Raw genomic sequence first — 25,930 nt, forward strand, 5'->3', positions numbered from 1 at the left:
TATTCAATTTTGAGAATTAAATAAACTAACAATTTTTAATATCCTTATCATCAATATGAAAATATAAATTATCATCTATTAAAACAAATCTATGACTATTGAATTTTCAGCTATAATTTGTCTTTCTTTGATTTATTCATATTTATTAATTTATAATTAAAATAATAGTGTTTTCATTTAATAATTTTGCTGGAATTAAGTAAAATATTTTAAATATATCTTTAAATTTGTAACACCAGTCCAGCTGATGAAACATTATCTCCACCACCACCTGTTTGTAGAACTTCTGTACATACAAGCACAGGAGCCACACATATTTCTATATCATCCTCTTCCCAACAAGCAACTGGCTTTTTAGCTTCGAATATAATTTTTTTTGCATTTTTTCCTCTGCTTGTGGTAAAAGAATCATCCATAATGAGTTTGGCTTTGTCAGCATCAATTTCGTCAGACCCGCAAGTGTGGCGATGAGCTGTCAGTGCTGCTTTGGCTGCAGCAGACATGGAATTTTTCCAGGATGACTTCTTTTTGGTCATAATGGCTTGGAATGCTAATGTATGGACATGAAGTCGAGTTAATTTTCTTCTTCCATTCACTTCTTCTGTATCTTGTAACAATCTAAATAAGAATAAAATCAACCATATGGAGTACAAAGGATAATTTTCTATTCTTGAATTTATTTCATTATATAAAGCAGTGTTTCTCAACGGGGCGATATCGCCCCCATGTGGGCGTTTTTCCATGTTGAGGGGGCGATTAGTAACAATTTATATTTTGGGGGGCAAAAAACAATTTTCTGGGCAATATAGTGAAGCATTATATTAAGAATAATTAGATATTTTATTCATTATATCATACAATAATTAAACAAATAACATTATACTAGTCACTAGTCTATTCAACGCAGTACGAATTTGGCATTAGCCTTGGCTTCTGGCATCGGAATTTTGAAGTGAAGGGAGCAATACTACGTAACAGTTTTATTGAAGGGGGCGATACTGCGTTGAAGGGAGCAATGATTCGTTTGAGGTTGAGAAACACTGATATAAAGTAAGCAATTAATAATTAATATTAACAGTCAACCAAGATAAAATCAAAATTACTTGATTCTAAAAATTCTAATTTGTTCATGAAATAAATGTCAATTAAGAACTATTAAATCCATAAGAGTTTAATACTAGAAAAAATATAAAATTAAAACTGTAAGTGTTATTTTTAAAAAAATAATAATCATTAATTTAAATCTAAAAAATTTAATTTTTGCTTAAATTAAAATTTTAAAATGATCATCACTTAGCTCATAAATTAAGCAGGAAAAAGGTATTTGACTGGCTAAATATGTAAATTTAAGTAAACAAAATAATTTTTTCAAAAAGGAAGTATTTTCAATTCTTGAAATCAATATATTCAAAAACTTTGTCATCAATTGTTTTTTGTTTGTAACTTGGTTTGTTTAAACAGAGAATGATTTACTTTTTTATAGTGATTTAAAATAAATAAATATTTTTATTTTATTTTGTAAATAAATAAAATAAAACTAAAACAAATTAGAACCATTAATGACTTTAAATTCTAGACCATTAAATTTGTGGCTTAATCCATTTACAAGAATTCCATAAATTTATTCATTGCTAATGAGTCATCAATCATTTATATATTCTTAACATATAATTATTGAAAAGTTAAATAAATAATTTTGATCTTTAATTCTACATTATATACTTAATTCTACTTACCTAAATACATCCCTCATTTGATCTAAAATAATAGCAACTCTTGGATAAGATTCAGAAACAAGAGTAATATTTTTGTACATAATCATGTGATATAAATTTGGAAGTTCTTGTTCATTCATACCTAAGGAATCTGACATAGGAATGATAGATTCAATTAAATCAGACATTAAAGTTTTATCAGTGAAAGATGCCATTTCAAAATGAATCCGTGTTGTTTTAGGCTGACGTGCCAACATATCTTGTACCTTCTGTAAACGGCTTTTCCTTACATCTATAAATGTAAAAAATATCTCATTCATTAACATAAACATAATTATGTTAACATTATTAATAAATTGCTTGTTTATATATTTCACATAGCACACATGCAAAACAAAATACTATTTTTGAAATCATATAATAAATGCTTTATTTAGAATGGAAATTACTACATATAAATTACTTCTAAGTGATTTCAACTTAAAGAGCTTATTTTCAGAAATTAGATAATGATAAAAAGTAAAAGGTTAGTTTTTTTTTTACTAAACTAACAAATATTTAGAATTGTAGAAGTTAATATTTATAAAGAAATTAAGAATGTATTCAATCAATCATTCAAGCAAAAATAATTTGTTACTGTGATGATGGTGTTATTATGGAAACATATTAAGTAAAATAACAAAGGACAATATTAATAAACCCATAAATTCAGCATAAAATAAACGGTATAAATGTACTAGAGTGCAAATTTTTGTGCTACATTACACTCTAGCTAGAATTACATAAATTGAATGTCCAAAATTCTTACAGAAATTATAAATCTAGAATGTCAGTTTCGTGATATATGAAAATCCAAAAAATGAATTTAAAGACTACCATAACAAAAAGTTTTCATCTATAGCTATGTAGATGATAATATTAGAAATTTATATTATTTCATTCTTGGGAATGACATTCATGCAAATGCAATAGAGTAAGAGAGAGCAAAAATAAGTGCACTGTACAGTACTTATGGGAGGCACAGCCACTTCTCCATAGTTGCAAGCTTATGATTAAAATTTAAAAACTGGCATATAACCCACTCTCACATAATCTGCATTCTCTTCAAATTGCCCTTTAAATACAGATAACTTGCAAGTTATATGCACAAAAATATAGTAATAAAGTTTTACTCTAACACATTCTACTCTTTTTTTCTTCCTATTTTTTGAATACAGAAACTGCATTATATCCCACTGCTGAATAAACATGAATGTTTATACTAATCACTGCATGATATCTGAAATAATATTACTATATTTACTCACATATTAGACAATCTTGCATATAGGACAGGCATGGCCAACATATGGCCCGCAATCAATCTTTCAATATTAGCTACTGAAGTCCAAATAGCTGAATGAAAAATTCTGACGCCTAAAAAAAAAGGTCAATAACTCACTGCGCATTTAGAGTTAACCCTCCATTACAAATCTCGTAAGTACAGTGCTGAGTGTTGATAAAGCATGATAATGTGAAAAATGAATCTGTAATCTCTAATCTAATCATGACACCACAATGAGATCTCACACCACCTCAAAATCTTCCTAGGCAGCCTCTGGCCTGGAAGCAAAAACTGTTGGCCACCCCTGATATAGGATGTGAAGTGACTTTAACGATCAAAATAAAGAAAATTAGATTTATTAATACAATTTTAATTTTATTTCGTTTAATCACAAATAAAATATCAAATGCATGTAAATGCACAAATTGTCATGCAAAAATTACTGGTATTTTAAACTTTAAGGAAAAATCTTGTAAAATCGACATAATTTGTTTGTGTGAAGCTGGACAATCGGAAACCTTTTTTGTCAATTCTAACAAATCATATCCAATCTCCATCAATTACTCTTATGAGTTTATCTGAATTCTGATTTCTGGATAATCATCTGTTTTCACATGGGAATGGATTAAAACTTATATCGGGCTCCCATGTGATTTTGGAATTTCAATTTGGAATTCAATTCAAAAGCTTTGCTTTTCCTATTGCTATTCATCTATACTCCTGAAAATACACAAAAACAATTCAAATGACCCAAATAAAATACTTTTGTATTTAAACACCAGAGGGTGAGCATCCAGTAAAAATTGTGAATACACAGTTCACAAAAATTATTGCAAAAACACAAAAAATCCTTCACTCATGCATACAGGATGACTTGGGTTTTTGAAGTAGTGAAAAATGAATAAAAACCTCATCTTATATGTGAGTAAATATGGTATATCCACTTAAATACAAACATTTTAATAATAAAAATTCCAAATTTTTCCAATAGGATTTTAGCAAAACTATAAAGGACAGAAATACTGTTTCATTACACCTATTGTTGTGTGTTTCAATAAAGAAAATAAATTATTTAAATCAATATATTTATTTAAAAACTAATATTTCTGATTGCTTTTATCAGTCATCCTCAGGTTCAGAAATGCAATCTTTTAAGTTAGATTTTTTTAAAACTTAAAATTTATTATCATTACTGTACTATAACCAATCTTTTTTTTGCTTTGCTTGTTTCTTTTCTGCATATTAGTTCTTAATACTTTTCCCATGAAGTCAGAAAAGTCATATAATATTGCTATTTTTGAAATTTGTTTTACTTTCTCCCAATATTTTTCCAATTACAATTATCTTCATGGCTCACTTTATTTGTGATTTAAATATTCTTAAGTTTGTATAGAAGAAAATCTTTACTAAATAAATATCCAACTCAGCTTTAAACTAGGGTTTCTCAAGTGAGATCCCGGGATCCCAGTTGTTTTTTAACCCGGGAAATATCCTGGGAAATTCTTCTCATCCCGGGAAGTCCTGCAAATTTCTTAAAAGTTCACTTTTTTCTTATTTTGTGTTAAGATTGAATAAATTTTGCAAATAGAAAGTATAATTAACACAAACTGTCAGAATACATTTGTATTTATTAATTTTAAACCTACTTAGTTTTTTAAATTGTTATGGCATGTCTCAAGTGGTCAATAATCAGTACATAGCTTATTTGTGGCAGGACTCTGAAAATTCTTTACTTGTCAGAACCTGTAATATATGGAATAATTGTGCTTATGCTGTCTTAATTTTTAACCATGCCCAGTAGCTTCAATAACTGCATAACACCAGGTTGTGCAAATTGGGCAAGGATACAAACAAGTACAAAGTCTGCAAGTATGAAGTTTTTCTTCATAAACCTGATTATTAAAGCCAAACAAATTGCCAAATTATCGAGCTATAAGCTTGATGCCGCTATTAAAGCAGCCAACGTAAAACAAACCAAGAATACTAGAGAGCAAAAGTAGTACTACAATCTCAAAAACGAAATAGAAATCTTCCAGGCTATTTGTGAAATAAACATATAACATCTCCCTTCTCTTAAATGCACTAAAGACGATTCCACTAACATTAATTAAATCGGAAAGGGCATTCTCAGTAGCAGGACTTTTCATTACTAAAATAAGAATCAGATTGACTGATTGGAGTATTGACCATCTTTGTTTTTTAAAATCTTATTATAAAAATTTACAATAATATTTTGTATTATGTTTTATTTAAAAAACAAAAATTACTTTTTAAGTTAGAAGTTTGATCTAAGTTCATTTTTTTAAATTTTCAACTCAATTCAAAGCATTTTTATTATTGTTGTATGCAGTTTCCAGCAAACTTTAATAAATTTTTTCTATTTGTGAAAATTTCTACATACTTCAAAGGTAATTTTTAAAATATATCTTATACAGCATTATTAATATGATTTTGGAGGTTGCAGAACAGTATTAAATTACTTTAAAAAATGAAAAATAATTATATCATTTGATTTCATGATATTTTGTATATCTCAAAAATAATTAATTCTATCCCAGAATCCCAGGAAACAGTTCACTTTTATCTCGGAATCCCAGGACAAGCAAAAGACTGGGAAATGAGAAACCCTACTTTAAACATTTAATAAACCATCCATACACCTTTCTTACTGAGATATGTTTAATCAAAATACTAATGTTTTCGACTTAATGCAATAGGCCATCTTCAGGTGTAACCAAACTTCAAACATATTTTAAAAACAACATTTAAACAACAGAACATCCGAACATTTTTACATTTTGTTTTAAATTTAAATGTAAAAATGTTCAGATGTTCTGTCATTTAAATGTTGTTTTTAAAATATGTTCAAAGTTTGGTTACAGTGGAAGATGGCCTATTGTATTAAGTTGAAAACTTTAGTGTTTTGATTAAACACATCTCAGCAAGTAAGGTGTATGGATGGTTTATGAAAATCTTTACTCAGGAATAAGACATTAAATGGATAAAATTTTCTGTTCCATAAATCTGTATACTATATGATCTTAAAATTTAGATAGTGTACTTCCATCAAGCTATGCCAATACTTTATTTTTAGCATAAAACCCAAAGAACTGTCCAAAAAAATTAGCAAAATTATCAATATTCTTTTATTTTCTAAATAACTGAAGCATATTCACTGAATTTATAGAGCCTGAACATTAAATAATTTTTTCACTAACATTTTTCTATTATTTTCAAAATAACTTCTTCTGTTCTTCTCACAAGAAGAAAGCACACTGAAACTCCTCTTGACCGAGAAAGTATTTAGCTTTAATATTGAAAAATGATTCATATATAATGACAGGAAATCCACAAGAATCTTCAGACTTTGATGAATATTACTGAGTCTACAGTATAAACTACTATAGACGCAATAATATTCATTGAAGGTATAAAAAGATTAATTCTGTTAATATCAACAGAAAAAATTCTTGGTATCACATAATATTAAAATATTTTTATTAGAGTATGGTACACTATTTTTCATAACATAACATAATCATATTTTTATAACATAAAAAATATGATTATTTTTTGTTATAAATATAAAAATATTTATTGAAGAATTTCCCAAGATTTTTCTCATTAATGTGCAAATATAAAATTAGTATATTTCTTCTTTTAGAAATCACACTTATCTTTGTGAGTCCATAACTTTATATTCTTATTCTTCTGTTATAAATTATATGTAAACAAGCAATTATTTATTGTGACATCATCACAATGCTGGGCTGTAATTTTTAATCATATTTTTAATTTATTTAATTTCAAAATATATGCTCTTCACCTCAAACTAGTAGTGTCTTGTCCCTGTATATCATACTTTTCCTTTAACAATAGAGTTGTGCCAGTCATCTATTAACTGCTTTCAGGGGAAAAGTTTTGAATGGAAATAATATAACTTCTCAGAAGTTCATATATAATTAATCGGGGCCTCCTGCCCCTAATGTTTCCATATCTGGTCTCAGATTTCATCAAAATTATATCAAAATGTACCTTTTTATTTCTACTTGACAAGGCCTGCACTACAACTTTTCTATTTTTAACACTGATAGAATATTAGTGTACTTCTACTTGTTCTTTAAGTTTCTATTTTGTCATCTACTTCTTATCTAACAAGAAACATTATTTTTCAACAGAATTTTTCAGATAATAAATAGATTAAAAACAAGCAGGGACATTAGTATTTTATATACTCCTGCTTGTCTAAATCTGATGCTTTAAAACTACTTCAATAAATTTTTTCTACCAAACTATAAGTATTATATTTTAATAGTATTTTCTAATTCTAATAGCTAATTCTATCACTTTAAAAATTCATAATTAAATCTATTTAGTTCAACTTTAATATGATGATGATTTATAATGTTTGATTCATAATCAAACAATTTTTTAATGGTTATGAAAATTCTTGAAGTCATATTGTAAACAGTTCAAAAATTTTTCTAATTTCTAGCAAAAAGAATGCACTCAAAATTCCTCCATTTTGAATGCATTCTTTTTGCTAAAGAGTATTGCATAAATTCTTTTTAAATATTTAAAATTTTATATTTATTATTACATACATACCCAATGGCAATGGAAAATTATCCATCATTTGAAGACCTCCCACCACCAATAAATTAGGTTTAAATTTATCAAGTTCTGAATCAAAACTTTCTAAAGATATTAATGTGGGATTTTGATGATCATTATGAACTATAAATCTGAAAAAATTATAATCATTCAGTTTTACTAATNTTTATATTAAAAGGATATTAAAACAATTAAAAAAATGTATAACTTGAAGATTTAGTAAATATAATTATTGTTATTAATTAACATAATTCATTTACAGTTTTTTTTACTTTTTTTTTTCTTTTTCTTCTTTTACAATATCTAGTGTACAACTGAAGGAAGAAATGTTGACAATTTAAACTGTTATGCTGCAAGCATATAATGATTAACATCAGCATTTAAAGCATCTGTTAACACAGATAATGAGTTTGCATTATCAGCACATGTTAAGGTTAATAACTCAGTCCAAAAAGGCAGCTTAAAAATGCTTACAGAATATTTACCTGAAGATAATGTAAATAATATAATGAAGATACTATAGTTATCATTTTAAGTATAATAAAAACTTTTATTATATAAAGTAATCATTTTTTTGTTTGAAATCTACTTCTAATTGAACATTTTGTATGAATGAGTGAGTCAAGCAAATGTTACTACTATATTAGGAAAGTTTTTAATAAATCTCATCCTTATTACCTGTGCTTTGTTATTTGTGTGATATCTTTACTTACATAAGGTTAATTTGATGGCCTTATAAACACCTTATTTGATTTTACATATATATATATATATATGTGTGTGTGTGAAATAAAAATATATGTCTTCAAACATCACTTTACATTCATTTACATGAATGACCAAAGTAACATGACAATATCTTTGATCAAACATTCACATCATTGTCCAAACATACTAAGCATTCATGTCTTTCATCAGATATAATCTTTTCAAGTGAGTATTGTTAACAATGACAGAGCAATCATTGACACGAATGATAGTCAATCATTGAATATCAACATGACAAATATGACAATGTTTTTGTGGTTCTTTTTTGTCTACAGCATTATACCTATGATTAAGGACATTTATTTAGTTACATAACATATGCATACACAATAAAATTATTTTTATTTTTTAAAAATGAATGAATGTAAGCTTAAATAGGCATAAACTCTAGTGTAGTGCCTATATTAGTTTTCTATCTCCTGAAGATAATGATATAGGCCTATGAATAAAGTTAGTTCTTTGATTAATGAATTTTTAAATCATAATTTAAATGTGTATATTAAATATTTTCTGTAAATACATAAAATAATAAATTACCTATTATTTTTATATGTATAATTGGCATTTAAGAATAAATATATATTAATATTAATTAACAATATTTTTTGATCTTTAAGACAAGATGGACAAAGTCAGACAAGAGAGAGGGAGGGATTGAGCCTCAGTGGATGTCCATTTATTTCATTATACAGTTTTTATACAGTTTATGCATTTTATAGTCAAACTTCCACATTATGAACTTTTATACAGCAAATTTCTCCATATAACAAATTTTTGCATTGTATAGATACACTGCTCTTTCAGCTAAAAATATAAGTAAAATTTCTTCTAAATAATGAAGTTATATTTCTATATAATGGATGTATTTTTTACTTTGTAAGAACTATCAATCATTAAAAGTCACTTAATTAATCCATCTGGGTCAAGTTCAAATTTAGGTTTAATTTCAAGTATCAATCTGTAAACCCTTTTCAAATTTTTCCAACTTTTAGGACCGATTTCACTCAAAAACATTTTTCTGTCAATATGGTAGATAAAACATTCTCTCTTAGTTTTTGATGTTCTACTATATATTTAAAAATCATCGAAATCAGAGAAACAATTGGGCATTGTTTCTTGTTAGAATCAATGTCATCTTAGACTCAAGAAAAGACAGTACAGTAGACCCCCCTATAGCACAGGTTCATATAATATGGATTCGTATAACATGCCAAAAAAATTGCAATCATATTCGTATAAACACACTAAAAGAGAATCGTATAATATGGTAAAACATCATCGCAGACTCGTGTCGCGACAGGACTGGTCAAATCTAGATCTCTAGACCAATAGCGAATATTGCACAAACCGTTGAGTTTAAACAAGCAGCAGAACTACTAAAAACCATTTATTTTTTAATGGCCATAAAAATTATATTTATATTAATGATATCTCCAAAGTTCAGCGAATTTTTCGCAGAAAAATAACTTATCAGAAATCACACGCTCGCCATTCGATGCGCTGCTCCATGACGAAAACAAGCTTAAGCAGTGGCATTGTCGAATGGTGCCCATTCAGTAAGTAATCCTACAATTTTTTGTTTATAGCATAGTTTATATGGATTATTCCCAAAAATTATACGTGTTTTGGAAATGTTGAGTCAAATTAGTCTAGAATCGATTAATTTTATGGAAGAAAACCTTTCAAACAGCCATAGTCCCTAAACTGCACGTGCTGTGCTGTGATTGGCTCATGTATTTAAGTAACTTGTAAAACACAGAATTCATATAAAATGGAATGCATCTACCATGTTATAGGGGGGGTCTACTATATTTCAAAAACATAAGCTAGAAAAAGTTTGAGTTGCTTAGTTATAAACTTCTTTAAAACCAAATTATTTATTTTGACATCATCACAATGCCAGGCTGCACTTTTTAATCATATTTTTAATTTATTTAATTTAAAACATATGCTCTCTATCTCAAATTAACAGTGGCTTGCCCCTCTACATTATACTTTTCCTTTAACAATACGGTTATGCCAGTCATCTAACACCTTTCAGGGGAAATTTTTGAATTGAAACAACACAACTTCCGATTTGCCTAAGTAGTACGTATATAGTTAATTGGGCCTGCTTACCCCTAAGATTTCCATATCTGGTCTCGAATTTCATTTATCTAACTCCATTCTCAAGATTAAGCAAAGACAGACAGATGGATCACAGTGGGAATTTATAGGTCTACAATTTTTTCAAATTTCAAACAAAAAATTGCCAATTTAAATTTATATTTGGCAGCCATTACATATTTTTTTATCTACCCCTTGGATTTGCATACCTCAGGTTGGTAAACATCAGTCTGAAAAGATTATACAAATTAAATAAGCAAAACTGCTTGCTTTATTATAAATCTTAATTTAGTATAAAGTAAGCAATTTAAAGTTATACAAGAACTCACTTATAATAATCACTTTTGGAATTCTCTTACTGATGATAATAGCCAACTGATAACATTAAACACTAAGTAAATAAGATTACTGGAAATTAATGGAAATTCTAGTTTTATTGACTTTTATATTAAAAGGATATTAAAACAATTAAAAAAATGTATAACTTGAAGATTTAGTAAATATAATTATTGTTATTAATTAACATAATTCATTTACAGTTTTTTTTACTTTTTTTTTTCTTTTTCTTCTTTTACAATATCTAGTGTACAACTGAAGGAAGAAATGTTGACAATTTAAACTGTTATGCTGCAAGCATATAATGATTAACATCAGCATTTAAAGCATCTGTTAACACAGATAATGAGTTTGCATTATCAGCACATGTTAAGGTTAATAACTCAGTCCAAAAAGGCAGCTTAAAAATGCTTACAGAATATTTACCTGAAGATAATGTAAATAATATAATGAAGATACTATAGTTATCATTTTAAGTATAATAAAAACTTTTATTATATAAAGTAACATTTTATAAGTGTATTTTAACTAGTATGTTTTGGGACATACTAATTCTAGCATTAAATGACTGATGATAATATCCATGATTACAGTAAATGGACTATATTTTCTTTGCTCTTTTACAATCTTCATATCAGTAAAATTCAGAGAGGTTAGAAAAAAAATCTTAAATGTGATTTTGCAGATTTTCCATTAAAAATGTTCTTCTGTATGCTGCAAGCATATAATGATTAACATCAACATTTAAAGCAATACAATCAGTCAAGTATACATGACTGATTATGTTGCATTCATAAACATTTTTACTAGATACAGTATTATTGCTAAAGATCCATTTTTCATATTTGTTATTAAGCAATGTGAAGCTTTTTCGTTTTTCTAAATAATGAAATACACATCAACATGCAATCCAATAAATTCCAATTGGGAAAGCAAATATGATATCCAAACATTGCACCTATTGTACTGAGTGATTTTAATTAAAGTTGTCCTAGTCAGAGGACTCTGTAGCTCCAACCATTAAGCTGATTAACACCAAAATTTGTGTACTGTACATGCTATTCAAAGGATGCAGAAAAGGATTTTGCAAAGAAAAATTTTAGTTCCAAATTGTCCACTACAGGGTAAATGGTGCTGCAGGGAAAATGACACCATTGCCTGTTCAAAAACAGCTTTAGTCATGTCTTCAATGGTTTCTGCAATGATAAGCTTTTACCAGATCAAACTCCTAAGGATCCAGTTGTCTCAAATTGCATTATAATTTTCCTGATAGCCTGTGGAAACATTGGTCCACAATATTGGTCAAGTTCTTACAATGGCAATATTTGCAAACAGCGTCCACAGCATTACCCTGAATTTGGAAAATAACTTCACAATTAATGTACACTCCAACAAAGTGATGGCCATTGTAGCTGTAGTTGATAAGAATAGCATTCACTAGTTGTCAGCATTTTTATATACAGTCTTCGCTATCAAACACTGATAATGATATTAGCTCAGTATTCATTTACTGACTTCAATATTTGCAAATGTTATATCAATAGATAAATAAAATGTTATATCAATAAATTAATTATTCACTTATATTGAACACCACTAATTCATCAGTAGTTAGGTCAAGCAGTTTACCTTACAATACAAATTAGACAGATTCTTATTATAAGAATATTTAAATAGGCAATTATTATAAGAACAGTAATTATAAATACAATGGCTTTTCAATAATATTAAATATATTAAAGCTAACAATTAGTTTTACACATATTTAATGTTGTTATAATTTCTTAATGTTAAACATTTGTCTTTTTCAATTAAAAACCAAATTTGTACACTTAAAATATATATTATTATATATCTTAAATGTACTTTTGTTCATTTTAATTGTTTAAATATACTCTTAAAACTAATTTATATACTTGAAAATTGCTTTACTCTGTACAGAATAATGTACAGTACTTTCATACTGACTGACTGACAAATCATATTATATCATGCCATCAAAAAAATCAGCATAAACTTTTTTGGGACAATTAATACATTTAATGAAATTATTTAATGATATAGTAATGATGTTTCAATAAAAACTTTTTTATTTGCTTTATTATTTATTATAAAATTTTTATTTACAGAAATAAAATTTGAAACAATGTAATTTATTATTTAAAAAAATAATAGGGAACATAAATATACAAGCATATTAAAAAAATAATCTAACCTGTTGGCTCTAGGAGCTGTATATGTACCCCAGTGTTCTCCAGAAGAATATTCCAATAATAAATGAATATCATCTTTTTCTATTAATGGTCCTGAAAAAATCATATTGCTAGGTAGAATTTTTTTAAGTTCTAATGATAGTTGGGCACCAAGAAGAACATCACATCCTTCTTTAGCAAATCTCAAAGCCATGATAGGCGCATTTCCTCCAACTGTCCATTTTGAATTTTCTGAATTTTTAACAGATTCCAAGATTTCATTAAAGAGAGTTTCATTACTTATATAGCGTCTGAAAAAAAAAACAAACTTTTATTAAATCTTTTTTTTAAATATAATATAATATTTAATACTTATTTAAACATTTATTAAATAATATTAATGTTAAAAATAATATAGCATATGTATAACATAAGTATGAAAGATATGTTTCTGTGATTTTATATGATATAGCTATATCAGGCATTCATTGTTACACAGCACTCCTACAAAGTTGGTGCCCTCCAAAAGTCCAACCATAAACATAACATACTACAGGTCATATGGCCATTGGTAGTGAATCACAGTTCATTTTACATACTGATACCCAATCTTTTCTGATATGCATCTTTCACATTATTTTGCCATGACAGACATTCAAATATAGCAATCAATATATTGTGCTGTAAAATTAACCGAACATAGAATACAGACATCTCTATATGTGATTCACTACCAATAGCCATATGACCTGTAGTATGTTATGTTTATGGTTGAACTTTTGGAGGGCATTAACTTAGTAGGAGTGCTATGTAACAATGGATGCCTGATATAGCTATATCATATAAAATCACAGAAACACATCTTTCATACTTTTCCAGCAATAACTTTAATCTTTGAACAATCATTTTCAGTGTAATTTATAAGCCTGCTTCAAGTTAAAAGCTGTTCCAAAGATGAAACAGTCATGTATTTGTGATATACGAATTTTAAACAACATCACAGAATATTCAGATTCTTCCACTTTAGAATTCAACATAGCTTTCTCATCTTTGGAATGACTTCTAACATGAAGCATGCCCGTAAATTGGGCAAAAAAGTTTGTTCTTTGATTAAAGTTATTGCTGGAAAAGTACAAAAGATGTGTCCAATTTTATTTTGATTTTATCTAAGAAATTCCAGCTTTAAAAAGATACTTGCTTATTAAGATAATTATATGACTATCAAAAAGACTAATATATTACAGATAATACAATATGATATAATTTTATTAAGAAATTGGTTATTGAAAAATTATTTTATTTGTTATGGAGGAAAAAACATCATTTTTATATAAATAAAAAATTTGATGTAAAATACTGTGTAAAATATCATAATGTGGGTTGTTCTAATGCAGTGGCTTGTGGTGACATTTGATGATAGGGAAGCTCTTTCAATCCTGGATAGAATCATTGGACGTGCTGTACAATATTTTGGTGTGTAGCATCTATGAGCTAAACCACGTGAGATTGGTGCTCTGTAAAGTGCATATGCAAATGCCTGTAATTTCTGCTTTACATGATTCAAATATTTTGGCCATGAAAACTGTCCCAATTCGACAATACAGCACTTTCATTGGGAATATGCATATAAGAATGTATATTCGAATATACAATAGCAATCTTATCATTATTTTTCACATGTATAGAAATTTATAATAAAATACATAAAAAATTAATAATAAAATATTAATTTTTAATTAATTCAAAGTACATTAAAATATGAAAATAATCACACAATATGTATTTATATTTTAGAAAATACAAGAGCAGTAGTGCATCCACAGCTTTCATGGACAGCATACCATACTACTGTTCTAGTGATTCATTACGTAATTGTAAGTTCTTGATCTGTTCTAGCAGTTACATATCTCGGAGTATGTTTTGTCAAATAAATAAAATGGAAAACTGAATGTGAGTAATTATTTAATGAATGAATTAATTGCAGAACTATATTGTATTCCTTGGGCCAAGTTTTATCCAATAACTTCTGTATTTAAGGCAACTTTTCAATTTATACTATCACATGGTATAAAGATTTCAGTCAAACTTATTGCTATTTGTCAAAATTAATCAAGTTAAGTTATGTCTATATCTATGTAACAATGTTGTGAACAACATGCTGCTACCACTTTGGGTACAACAATTTGGGTTTTATCAGTTGATGAGTGTTACTGATCTTTGTGTAATTTGTTCTTATGTATTTATGTTGCAAATTGTTGTAATGTTTAATACAGGTATTTAATTATTTGTTATTAATGATGCCAATGTAAACATTTGTATTCTTGCTAAATGATTGTTCAATAACAAGATTATGGTAATGTTTGAATTGTAATTTTATTAATACTACCAGCAATACTAAAAAAAAATAAACTTGTCTTAACTAACTTTTCTTTTTTTACCATTATATTAAGAAATGCCTGATATGTTACATATTTGCATATTTTAAGTAGAATCATATTTGTTTCTCTCATTACATGTTAGCTCCTTTTATACTGACAAATAATCTAATCAACACTTTCATTTACAATCATTGATTGATAAATAAATGTTTTGTATTATTTTAATGTTATTTTAAAAACACAGATTTTATGATAGGGTTATTCTGGAATGATGTACATATTTGGACCATAAGAAATAATGGAAAAGCTCATTCCTATTTACAATTTTGATTTATGAGAATTTTTCAAGAATGATATGAATGGTCATGGTTGGACTTAACCTTGTCAGGCAGACTTAAGCTCAAATCAGGGTTAGACTGTATCATATATACTAAATTATTCAAATAGTTTAAAAATATAGGTTATATTATTCTTAAAACTAAATTCACACCAATAAATATTGAATCAAGCCTCATCATAAATCTAATTTTTTGTTCTATCTTTGACATTTTTTCATATTTGAAAGATTATGTCTCTGCTATTCCTATACCTCCCTAGTTTCTATAGTTTTTCTGAATCATTTAGCCCAAATTGTGCCTAAAACAATCAAATTAACAATCAAAAAGCTTCCCTTAAGAATAGAAAAACAAATCCAGAAACTGAAAATGTTCTAAAAAGACCTTATAATGAATTAAACACTTTCAAATGAAGATTAAACTATTTGTTCAATAAAATGTTATACTAACAATTTTATTTTCAAAATTATTATTTACTGATCTCTAGCAAATATTTTCAAGCAATATCTCATCTTTAATTTAAAGGATTGATTTGAATTGGATTATCAGATTTAATGGCACAAAGGCGTCCCAGGCCAAATTGCACCAGACAACCAATAGATTAGAAACAGTTAAAACAGCATACACAGTAGATCTGCCTAGGGGAATACCTTCTGGGAGGTCTTTTTAAGGGTAACTGGCCCCAATTCAGGAGTTACAGACATAGAGAAAACCCAGAAAACTCCACGTGGCCAGCCAGTCCTGGCAAGGCACAAACCCACTATCGAACTCCTAGTGTTCGGGGAATGGAACCACTTGGCTACTGGTGGACCAGCATGGATCAGTGATGGATACAAGTGATGTATGTACTGTACAGTACATATATATTCATAGAATTAGACATATGGTATCAATTGATAAAATTGAAATTGATAACATAACTGGGGTATTCATTTTTTAAAGAAAAATTTATAATTTAATAATTTTAGAGTAAACAGCAATATGTGTAGCATGTTTTAATTAACAAACAAGTGTTATTCTTAGAATAATGAATCTTTCTTTTTATTTTATGCGGAAATAGAGCTATTAAATTCTCCACAGATAAGAAATTGCTGATAAACACAACTTTAATGCTTAACAATGTCCTTGAAACGTGTCATCATCTGTTCTAATACATAAATTCTGATACCGAGAGATAATATAAAATGTCAATATAATTTACATTCATACTGTTTAATGTATTGGTATATATATTTCAATCTTTGCAAAGAAAATTTGTATATTGTCATCATTTAAAACTTACTCTGCAGCTGCTCCATGTTTAAAAAAATATGCGAAAACTTTTAGTAGTTCTTCCTTGTTTTGTATTGAATCGAAATGTTCCGATAATTCCGGCGCTTCTTCATTTAAAATAATTTCCGAACTCTGAATAACTACATCTTGACACGATCCAAATCCTAATCCAACTTTCGGTTTATATGTTAATTTAACACTATTTTCTGCTTTTAATAAATTATTTAGCGTACTTTGTAGTCTTTCTCTCAACAGATCATCGTTATATTTCCTATAATAGTAAGCAATTAAAATAAACAATAAACTTAGACTACATACAAACAATTTCGTTGCATTTGCCGCCATTTTCTTTCTCAACGTGAAAACATGCCCTTTAATTTTTTGAATTTTTTTTTTTTTTTTAATATTAAAAAATCTTATTAATATTTTATATATATTAAAATAATGTAAATAATTTTTAATATATATATAATTATTAAAAATAAAATTGATCTTGATTTTAATTTATACATATTTATTATCCTAATTCTCTAAATTAGCATTATATTTGATTCGTCATCTGAATAGCTTATGAGTTCATGGACACGTGTTCGAGTTGTCTGTAGTATTCTCGTAAAATTTTCAGCTGTGATTTGTCCTTGTTATGTCAGGTTCCGTTTTATTATTATAAATTGGCTGAATTCGTAATGACCATAAGTAAAAGTCCTTTTGGTGCCATAGGACAGAAATACTGTATTATACGAGGGCTGTTCAAAAAGTATCGGACCTTTATTTTTTCCACGTAAACCAATGATGCGCGGGAGGCCTCTTTAGGTGTAGTTGTGGAAGAGACAGTCATGCACAGTCCTGAATTTTTTCCCGCCTGCAGGAAGCGTCAGTCGCTGGCAGTCAGCCTATGAGTGAGAACGTGTAGTGAGCGCTCGTCGGATTCCACTAAGTTGGAAAATGACTGAACAACGTGAGCAGCAATATTGCATCAAATTTTGCCAAAAACCTTGGCGATACCCAAGCGGAAACCATTCGCAAGATTCAGCAGGCTTTCGGAGACGATCCTCGAGGCCACAAAAAAGCGCAGCAGGTCCGCAGCAATATCAAGGTCATGTTGACAGTTTTTTCGACTCTCGTGGGTGGTGTATCGTGAGTACGCACCACAAGGCCAAACCATCGCAAAGGAGTACTACCAGGAGATCCTTCGTCGTCATTGTGATGCTGTGCGACGCAAACGACCGGATCTGTGGTCGACCAAAACTTGGCAGTTCCATCGTGATAACGCACCCTCCCATTCTGCGCATCTAATTCAGACTTTCGTCGCGCAAACACAACATTCCTATGGTTCGTTACGCTCCGTACTCTCCCGACATGGCTCCGTGTGACTTTTGGCTATTTCCCAAGCTGAAAATGCCACTAAAAGGAGCCCGATTTGAGTCGAGAGAAGACATCGTGCGGAATGCGACGGACCGGCTGATGGCCATTCTAAAAACTGCGTTCCAGCAGTGTTTCCAGCAATGGCAGGAGCGCTGGGAGAAGTGTATACACTACCAAGGAAACTACTTTGAAGGAGATTTAAGGTTTTGTACCTCAAAATCAATAAATGTATTTTTGCCGACCAAAGGTTCGATACTTTTTGAACAGCCCTCGTATTTTGTTCAGGGCATCATTAAATCTTGCATCAATAAACGGACTATTGCTAAAATTTTGCAAACTACTGTACATGTATACAGTACGTGAGGTTTGATCCACGATACGGTCAGCATCCGGATGGCCGAGCATTCAAGGTGGCAGCCTACCGCTCTGGGGAACCAGGGATCGGATCCGGACGGGTCGAAAAATCCCCAGGAATTTTTCGGGGGGTGGTCCGTTCGGATATGTCGGGTCCCGTCCCTCACCACCCGGCAGTCCCATTGTGGGCCTGGCCGAACCGATAATGGGCTTGCAAAAAGAGGTCTATATATATAATTATTAAAAATAAAATTGATCTTGATTTTAATTTATACATATTTATTATCCTAATTCTCTAAATTAGCATTATATTTGATTCGTCATCTGAATAGCTTATGAGTTCATGGACACGTGTTCGAGTTGTCTGTAGTATTCTCGTAAAATTTTCAGCTGTGATTTGTCCTTGTTATGTCAGGTTCCGTTTTATTATTATAAATTGGCTGAATTCGTAATGACCATAAGTAAAAGTCCTTTTGGTGCCATAGGACAGAAATACTGTATTATACGAGGGCTGTTCAAAAAGTATCGGACCTTTATTTTTTCCACGTAAACCAATGATGCGCGGGAGGCCTCTTTAGGTGTAGTTGTGGAAGAGACAGTCATGCACAGTCCTGAATTTTTTCCCGCCTGCAGGAAGCGTCAGTCGCTGGCAGTCAGCCTATGAGTGAGAACGTGTAGTGAGCGCTCGTCGGATTCCACTAAGTTGGAAAATGACTGAACAACGTGAGCAGCAATATTGCATCAAATTTTGCCAAAAACCTTGGCGATACCCAAGCGGAAACCATTCGCAAGATTCAGCAGGCTTTCGGAGACGATCCTCGAGGCCACAAAAAAGCGCAGCAGATCCGCAGCAATATCAAGGTCATGTTGACAGTTTTTTCGACTCCCGGGGGTGGTGTATCGTGAGTACGCACCACAAGGCCAAACCATCGCAAAGGAGTACTACCAGGAGATCCTTCGTCGTCATTGTGATGCTGTGCGACGCAAACGACCGGATCTGTGGTCGACCAAAGCTTGGCAGTTCCATCGTGATAACGCACCCTCCCATTCTGCGCATCTAATTCAGACTTTCGTCGCGCAAACACAACATTCCTATGGTTCGTTACGCTCCGTACTCTCCCGACATGGCTCCGTGTGACTTTTGGCTATTTCCCAAGCTGAAAATGCCACTAAAAGGAGCCCGATTTGAGTCGAGAGAAGACATCGTGCGGAATGCGACGGACCGGCTGATGGCCATTCTAAAAACTGCGTTCCAGCAGTGTTTCCAGCAATGGCAGGAGCGCTGGGAGAAGTGTATACACTACCAAGGAAACTACTTTGAAGGAGATTTAAGGTTTTGTACCTCAAAATCAATAAATGTATTTTTGCCGACCAAAGGTTCGATACTTTTTGAACAGCCCTCGTATTTTGTTCAGGGCATCATTAAATCTTGCATCAATAAACGGACTATTGCTAAAATTTTGCAAACTACTGTACATGTATACAGTACGTGAGGTTTGATCCACGATACGGTCAGCATCCGGATGGCCGAGCATTCAAGGTGGCAGCCTACCGCTCTGGGGAACCCGGGATCGGATCCGGACGGGTCGAAAAATCCCCAGGAATTTTTCGGGGGGTGGTCCGTTCGGATATGTCGGGTCCCGTCCCTCACCACCCGGCAGTCCCATTGTGGGCCAGGCCGAACCGATAATGGGCTTGCAAAAAGAGGCCCTCTTAATGCCCACAGGACGAAAAGAGTTAACTCCTTCCGCCCTGTGGGCACTAAGAGGGCCATTTATGCAAGCCCATTATGGGCTCGGCTAGACCCACAATGGTGCGGCCGGGTGGTGAGGGACAGGGCCTGACATATCCGGACCCGGCGGACAGATCGCTCCGCGAATTATTCCTGGGGATAATTCCTAGAGCGATAGGCGACCATCTTGACCGCTCGGCCATCTGGTCGAGCGGTCAAGATGTATTACGTTTAATTAGATTACCTGTTTAAATTCAATTAGATTATATTCAATTAGATTCATTGTATTAGGTTCAATTAGATTACCTAGATTATCAGGTACTCTAATATGTTCAATTACTGATAAAATTTACACAATAAAATTTAAAATATTAATGATACCGATTTTAATATTTATCGTTTTAAATATTTTAAAAATTAATTCATATTAATTATTTATGCACTATCCGATTTAATACTTATATTAAATCAAGTTCATGTAAGATATATAAAATATTCATGCATTATAAATAAAATATCGATACCGTATAAAATATATAGTATTAATATTAATTTTAATTACAGATTTAATTTAAAATTTATATTTTTGAAAATATCACGCTTTTAATCTGTGTTCGTAGATACACTTATAAAATAAATACACTCAACCACGTGATTCGCAACCGGGACTGTCTCTTTAAAATATATGTATTGTTGTCGTCTGCTTATTTGTCAGATTAATTACAATAAAATTAAGTAGACAAATGTTTCCATACAAATTTGATGTAAACAAAAATCTCAAATCAAGCAATGGAAGATCTCAGTTAACAGAAACGTGATGTAATTAATAATTTTTTCCCCATAAATATTATACATTGCTTCATATTTGATCATTTCACAGCGGTTTGGTAAGTTAATACTTCACCTCCATTTTGAATTTTATGAATAATAATAGAGCCTAGTTATTTTGTTTAATTAAATAATTAGCAATTAATAAAATGCAATATGTTTATTAATATTAATTATTATATTATACTGTACTTTTATTCATTTTACAAACTTGCTTGTATTTATTACATATTTAAATATAAATATTATGTGTAGAAGCATTATTCACATGTATGTAATTTTTTACAAAACATAGGCTATAAACAGTATATATATGTAAATACAATATTATAAATACATGCATATAGATACATACACAGGAAATATATCTATTTATAATCAAAGCAGTGTTTATTGCATTTAACTAAATACATTGAAATTCATGGTCATTGATGTAATCAGATAAAAATTTATTTTTACTTCGGTGATGATTACAGATTGAAGAGTGTGCTGCTTGTTGTTTAAAGTAGGTTTGCTAATTACCGTATTTACTTGCATATAAGACAAGGTTTTTATTTATTTTTTCACTGCTTTAAAAACCTAGGTTGTCCTATATGCACCAGTGAAAGATTCTGTGTTTTTGCAATAATTTTTGTGAACTGTGTATTTGCATTTTTTACTGGATGCTCACTCTCTGGTGTTTAAATACAAAAGTATTTTATCAGGGTCATTTGAATCATTCTTGTATATTGTTAAGAGTAAAGATGAATAGCAGTAGGAAAAACAAAGCTTTTGAATTGAATTCCAGATTGAAATTCCAAAATCACACGGGAGCCCAATATAAATTTTAATCCATTCCCATGTGAAAACAGATGATTATCCAGAAATCATAATTCGAAGAAACTCATAAAGTGTAATCAACAGAGAGTGGATTCAACTGTTAAGAATTGGCACAAAAGGTTCCCTATTGTCCAGTCCAGCTTTACATGAACAAATTATGATGTCGATTTTACAAGATTTTTTTCTTAAACTTTAAAATGCCAGTAATTTTTGCAGAGCAATGTGTGCATTCACATGCTTTTAATATTTTATTTGTGATTAAACAAAATAAAATCAGAATTGCATTAATAAATCTAATTCTTTACTTTGATCTTTAAAGTCACACCTTGTCCTATATGCAAGATTGTCTTATAAGCAAGTAACTACGGTATTTGATTTTAAATGTTGACTTAAGTCTGCATGTCAGAAAATATAAAGTGCATTATTAATGATAGCAATTTGTGCCTTTCTTATGTTTAGCACTTAATTATGTATGATATTAAATATATTTCTTATATTTAAAAGAATATAAAATTTTATTTATCTTTGGTTAAGCTTTCATTTAACCATAGAATNTTTAAAAAAATCCTTAACTTTCCCAGCAACATTTGGTAGTGCCATCTATTATAGTATCTTATTTAAAAAACTTTTTATATTTTTAATTATTATAGTATCAAAAAACTGAATTTTGAGGGTAGGGATGGGTTTTATAAAAAATTGTAAATGTGAATGAGTAAAATCATCATTAAGTCTAATCCCTCTTGAGGTATGACACAACTCCCTTTATCTCCCCACCTCCTTGACCTTTAACCACCAAAATTTAATGGCATTAATTCCGCTAATACTCAAACCTCACTGCAACATTTCAGAAATTTTTGACAAAAAGCACGGGAGTTACTAAGCTTCAAAGAAGGTGAACAAAATTGTGCCTCCCCAGACACATACAGGAAAAAACCCTAAATTTTTTTTTTGTAATTCTCAATATTTCAATGTGTCCTGAGTCCAAAAATGTAAAAATCTTTGGGGATCATTTTTGGACCAATTGCCATACTCTCCCTGTGTTATATATAACAGAGCTGGAAAAGTAATAAGAATCAATGCAACTTGTGTATGTATGATTTTCAACTTAATTTTTATTTAATATAATTCCTATAGTTGTTTAAACTGTAAGTAAATATATGTTATAGTTGTTTAAACAGTTTTAATTATCATATTAATTTAAAACTGTGTAATATTTAGTTATTTTAAAAATGTTTGCATCCATATCATAAAAGTTACTCATTTGTATAATTTGACTAAAATGTTTATTCTAGAGCAAAAAATAAATAAATAATTAAATTTATTCATGAAAGTTGATCATTTTGATCAAAATATTATATTAAGTATGATCTAAAATTTTTTAAAATTATGCTTAATGCATTTTCAAATGATATAATTTTCAAAAAATTTTAAATATTTGTTGAATTCTGATATTCAGATAATTTAGTTCTTAGTGTGTAAATTCAATTGCAGTGTTCAAGGTTAGTTTATACCTACCCATATGTAATGGGTTTTGCATTTTACTGTAACTGGACCATTTCTCGTAATTGTTAATTTAATACTGTATAACGGTCTTGTCAACTTTTGTAATTTTGGTTATTAATAATTTCCAATGCAGCGCTCTGAGGTCCTAATAACTTTTTTCAGCGTTACTTTTCTCCTTTTCCTTTATACTTATCCCTTCAGAACCCTTCCTTCAACCTTTTCTTCACTCCCTTCTCTTTGTAGTGGGCTAAGTTTGCAAAAGCAGACAGCCCTTCCTCCTCCTTTATTATTATTATTATTATTCAATTGATATAATATAACCTGCAGGGCCATGTTCAATAATGCAGAATGCTAAGTAAGAAAACTAATTGGCTAAACTAAGAAGTTGGCTGAGCTAAGAAGTGTTCTGAGAATCCTTGAATGGTATGCTGAGTTAGCAAGTTAGTTTTGGCTTTTTTGTGCTCTATGAGCAGTAAAAGGCTAAAACCACAAAACAAAATTTAAAAAAAGTTAGTAAGTTAGACTTATTTTGTGTTAAATGGTAAATGATGTAAATTATTCACCATTTTACACACAATCATAAATCATAATTTTATTATTAAAATAAATTTTCATAATTATAACATTATGACTATTATAAAAAATACATTTATTCCAGCACAAGCAGCCATTTTACAAATTGTACTAAGAGACAAAAATAATGATATCGGTAGCAGAAGTTAGTATAGACAAAACAAGTTGACTGAACTTGTTAGAGTTCTAGCAGTGGTAGGAATCAAGTAATAGTTAGAAATGAGTTCAGCATTACAGCATAGCTAGACTTAGCAAGAATTCTGTGATACTGAATACAGCTCTCCCAGGTGTACTCCTCATGTGTATGCCCCACCTCAAGCTATCTACTGGCTGGGAGTGGTGGTGTGCTCATGTAATCCAGTTATTAGTGGATGATCATTTTGATCAAATAGTTTGATCATTTTGATCAAATTTGAGGTGGAGAATATAACTGCATGTTGTACTATGTCAATCATATGTTTGCATTAAGAATGACATTGATTTGGTCACTGAATGGGAAACCTAGGGCCATCCTGTTGCCTAAGGAAGAGTGAACTGACCCAAGGCACATCTAGTTCTTATTTATCACATCATCTTATCCATGAAATAAAATATTTAAGAATCTGTTATTGTGAAAGAAGATAGTAAGAATGTCAGTTTATTCCAAAATATTAGATGAATCTCTATTAGCCAATCCTGGTGCCACATCATGAAACTTAATTTACTGAATTTCCTATAAGAACTAATAATTCCAAAACGACAATTGCCTTATCAGACACCTGTACTTCATAAATTTCTGTTCAATAGTCATAGATGCAATTTGGCATCATTTTATCCCCTGTTCAGTATTAAATGTTTTCTAAAATATTTAATGTCTATTTTATATTGTTTGATTTTAAGTACTATGTCTTTCATTTTCTTTTTCTTAGATGATAACATAGGGAATCTGATGATTTTTCAAATGAAGAAAGTCTTGAAAAATATATTTACAATAGCCTCTTCTTTAGAATTCCATAATTTTGCAAAAATGAAAGTATACATGCAAGTGTAGTTTAGATTTTTGGGGTCCTATGCAAGAAGTTGACTGACCAGTCAAACAACTGACAATGATTGCTATGGAAACATGACTTAATCAGTTTAATTAGTTTTGTGGACTAAAGTGCAAACCAATCTTTAAGGCTGGTTTACACAATGAGATTATCACTGACATTTTGTTGCACTGAAAATATGTTTGAGGTTTGTTGGCAATTTAGATGTTTACACAATGTGCTGGAACATGACTTTTAAATTGTTTTAAGTTGTGAGCATGCACAAAAGCTTTTATGTAGTCATATAAAGTAAAAAAGCCTTTACATATATTCAGTTTTTAAACAACAATGTTACTGGAGCTCTTGAAAGAATGGAAAGGGACTCCCAATCACTTGCATGTTTCATGTGGAGAGATGTTAGAAGAGATTAGTCTAATGGATTGTAAAAATAAGACACTAGATGCAGTTGGCCTTTGAATCTTTCTAAACAAAATGCACAAAACACTCCTACCCACCTTGCAGTAGCATGAAGTCACTGACACTGACAGTAGGGAAGGCAGTAAAAGAGACCCAGATGGTAAAAATATGAATGAGAGAATTTCAGAGTATACAAAATTGCAAAATTGATTGTTGAAGATTTTAGCATAAAATAAGTCATCTAGGACATAGCTAGGGATAGGACAGGTCTTAGAGTTTACAGAACTGAAGG

At 30.0% G+C, this 25,930-nt stretch overlaps 2 protein-coding genes across 2 annotated transcripts in view; one reads left to right on the forward strand and one right to left on the reverse strand.

Moving 5' to 3' along the window:
• On the reverse strand, nt 1-17,395 carry LOC111624497 (ADP-dependent glucokinase-like). The gene is made up of 5 exons (XM_023367347.1): nt 17,051-17,395; nt 13,079-13,366; nt 7,648-7,784; nt 1,737-2,007; nt 1-618 (listed from the first exon to the last, which is right to left on the reverse strand). The coding sequence occupies exons 1-5, from the start codon at nt 17,383-17,385 to the stop codon at nt 222-224; spliced, it is 1,428 nt and encodes a 475-aa protein (XP_023223115.1). The 5' UTR covers nt 17,386-17,395; the 3' UTR covers nt 1-221.
• Nucleotides 17,396-21,080: 3,685 nt separating this feature from the next.
• The window catches only part of LOC111624498 (multidrug resistance-associated protein 7-like), a 61,128-nt gene continuing 56,278 nt past the window's right edge, over nt 21,081-25,930 (forward strand). The window contains exon 1 of the mRNA XM_023367348.1: nt 21,081-21,378. The gene's annotated coding sequence lies outside the window, so the exon portion shown is untranslated. The remainder of the gene's footprint in view (nt 21,379-25,930) is intronic.

Source organism: Centruroides sculpturatus, unplaced genomic scaffold (genome assembly GCF_000671375.1).
Source record: "Centruroides sculpturatus isolate CEXI.00-Female unplaced genomic scaffold, Cexi_2.0 scaffold336, whole genome shotgun sequence".
Taxonomy (NCBI): Eukaryota; Metazoa; Arthropoda; class Arachnida; order Scorpiones; family Buthidae; genus Centruroides; species Centruroides sculpturatus.